General features: G+C 56.8%; 1 protein-coding gene across 1 annotated transcript in view; it reads left to right on the plus strand.

The window, feature by feature from the left end:
• The window catches only part of STK36 (serine/threonine kinase 36), a 12,871-nt gene that overhangs the window by 8,519 nt on the left and 3,352 nt on the right, over window positions 1-1,000 (plus strand). The window contains 4 exon segments of the mRNA XM_014306497.2: window positions 75-169; window positions 487-550; window positions 723-833; window positions 976-1,000. The exon segment at window positions 976-1,000 is cut by the window's right edge and continues 50 nt beyond it. Of these exon segments, the coding sequence (XP_014161972.2) occupies window positions 75-169; window positions 487-550; window positions 723-833; window positions 976-1,000 (295 nt within the window).

Here is a 1,000-nt window from a genome sequence, read left to right on the forward strand (position 1 = left end):
CGGAAGAGTGCAGCTCTCCTCTGGGGCCCAGAAACACCTCCTTCTCCCTGCTATGACTTCTATTCCTTTGGTAGGTCCCTGTGGTAGAGGTGACCCAGGAGGCAGCCTGTGAAGCCTCTCTGTACCTGCTGGCCCTGCTCACCCTGCAGCTTCAGGCATCCCCTCCCAGGTAAGCAGACACTTTTACTCATGGGTGGGAGAGGAACATGCCCTGTCCTGAACAGCACTCTGTCCTGCACACTGCCTGGAGCTGGAACCTGGTCCCACTGATCCCTCTGACCCAGACATACTGGCAGAATGCTGGGCAGTGTGGGTGGGTACTGGGGATGTGGTGAGGATGACCCAGTGCAGACAAGGAGGTGCTGTGAACCAGGGCTCCTCCTGAAACGTGGCTGCTTCCCAGCTGTGTGGGTATTGGATGCTGCTGTTCTGCATGATGTGGAGCTGTGAGAACATAGTGCTTCTCTCCTGGTCCCTGCATTTCAGGTGTGAGGAGATGGTTGCCCTGGCTGTGGATCTCATCACCCAGTCTCCTGTTGTGTCCCTTGTGGTAAGCCACCCTCCCCTGCCAGAGCCACTACTGAGAGCCCTGCAGACCCTTGCATCCCATTTGGGCCTTACTGTTCCTCACTCAGGGTGGGATGAGGCCAAGAGATGAAGTGTCAATAGTGACTGAGCAGATGGAAAAGTCCCAAAGGTGCTGAACTCTCCTTGTCCCACAGGGTGCTGCAGCATTTCTCCTGGCACAGCTCAGTCAGCATGGGGTGGCTTTGGAGCTCAAGAGAGAAAAGATCCTACCAGTGGTAGCAAATGCGCTGACTGCACCTGCTGAGGTATGGGATGGGGAGACAGAAGCTGGGGACCCATGCATCCCCCACTGTAGAGGTGTGCAAGGATGGGCTCAGAAGGGTGCATGTGTGATGCTGCTGCCCTCAAGCCCAGCACTCAGCGTGACTGTCTCTCACTGTCTTACAGCTGCAGCTCCCCCTGCCAATGGGTG

Source organism: Geospiza fortis, unplaced genomic scaffold, assembly GCF_000277835.1.
Source record: "Geospiza fortis unplaced genomic scaffold, GeoFor_1.0 scaffold112, whole genome shotgun sequence".
NCBI classification, from domain to species: Eukaryota; Metazoa; Chordata; class Aves; order Passeriformes; family Thraupidae; genus Geospiza; species Geospiza fortis.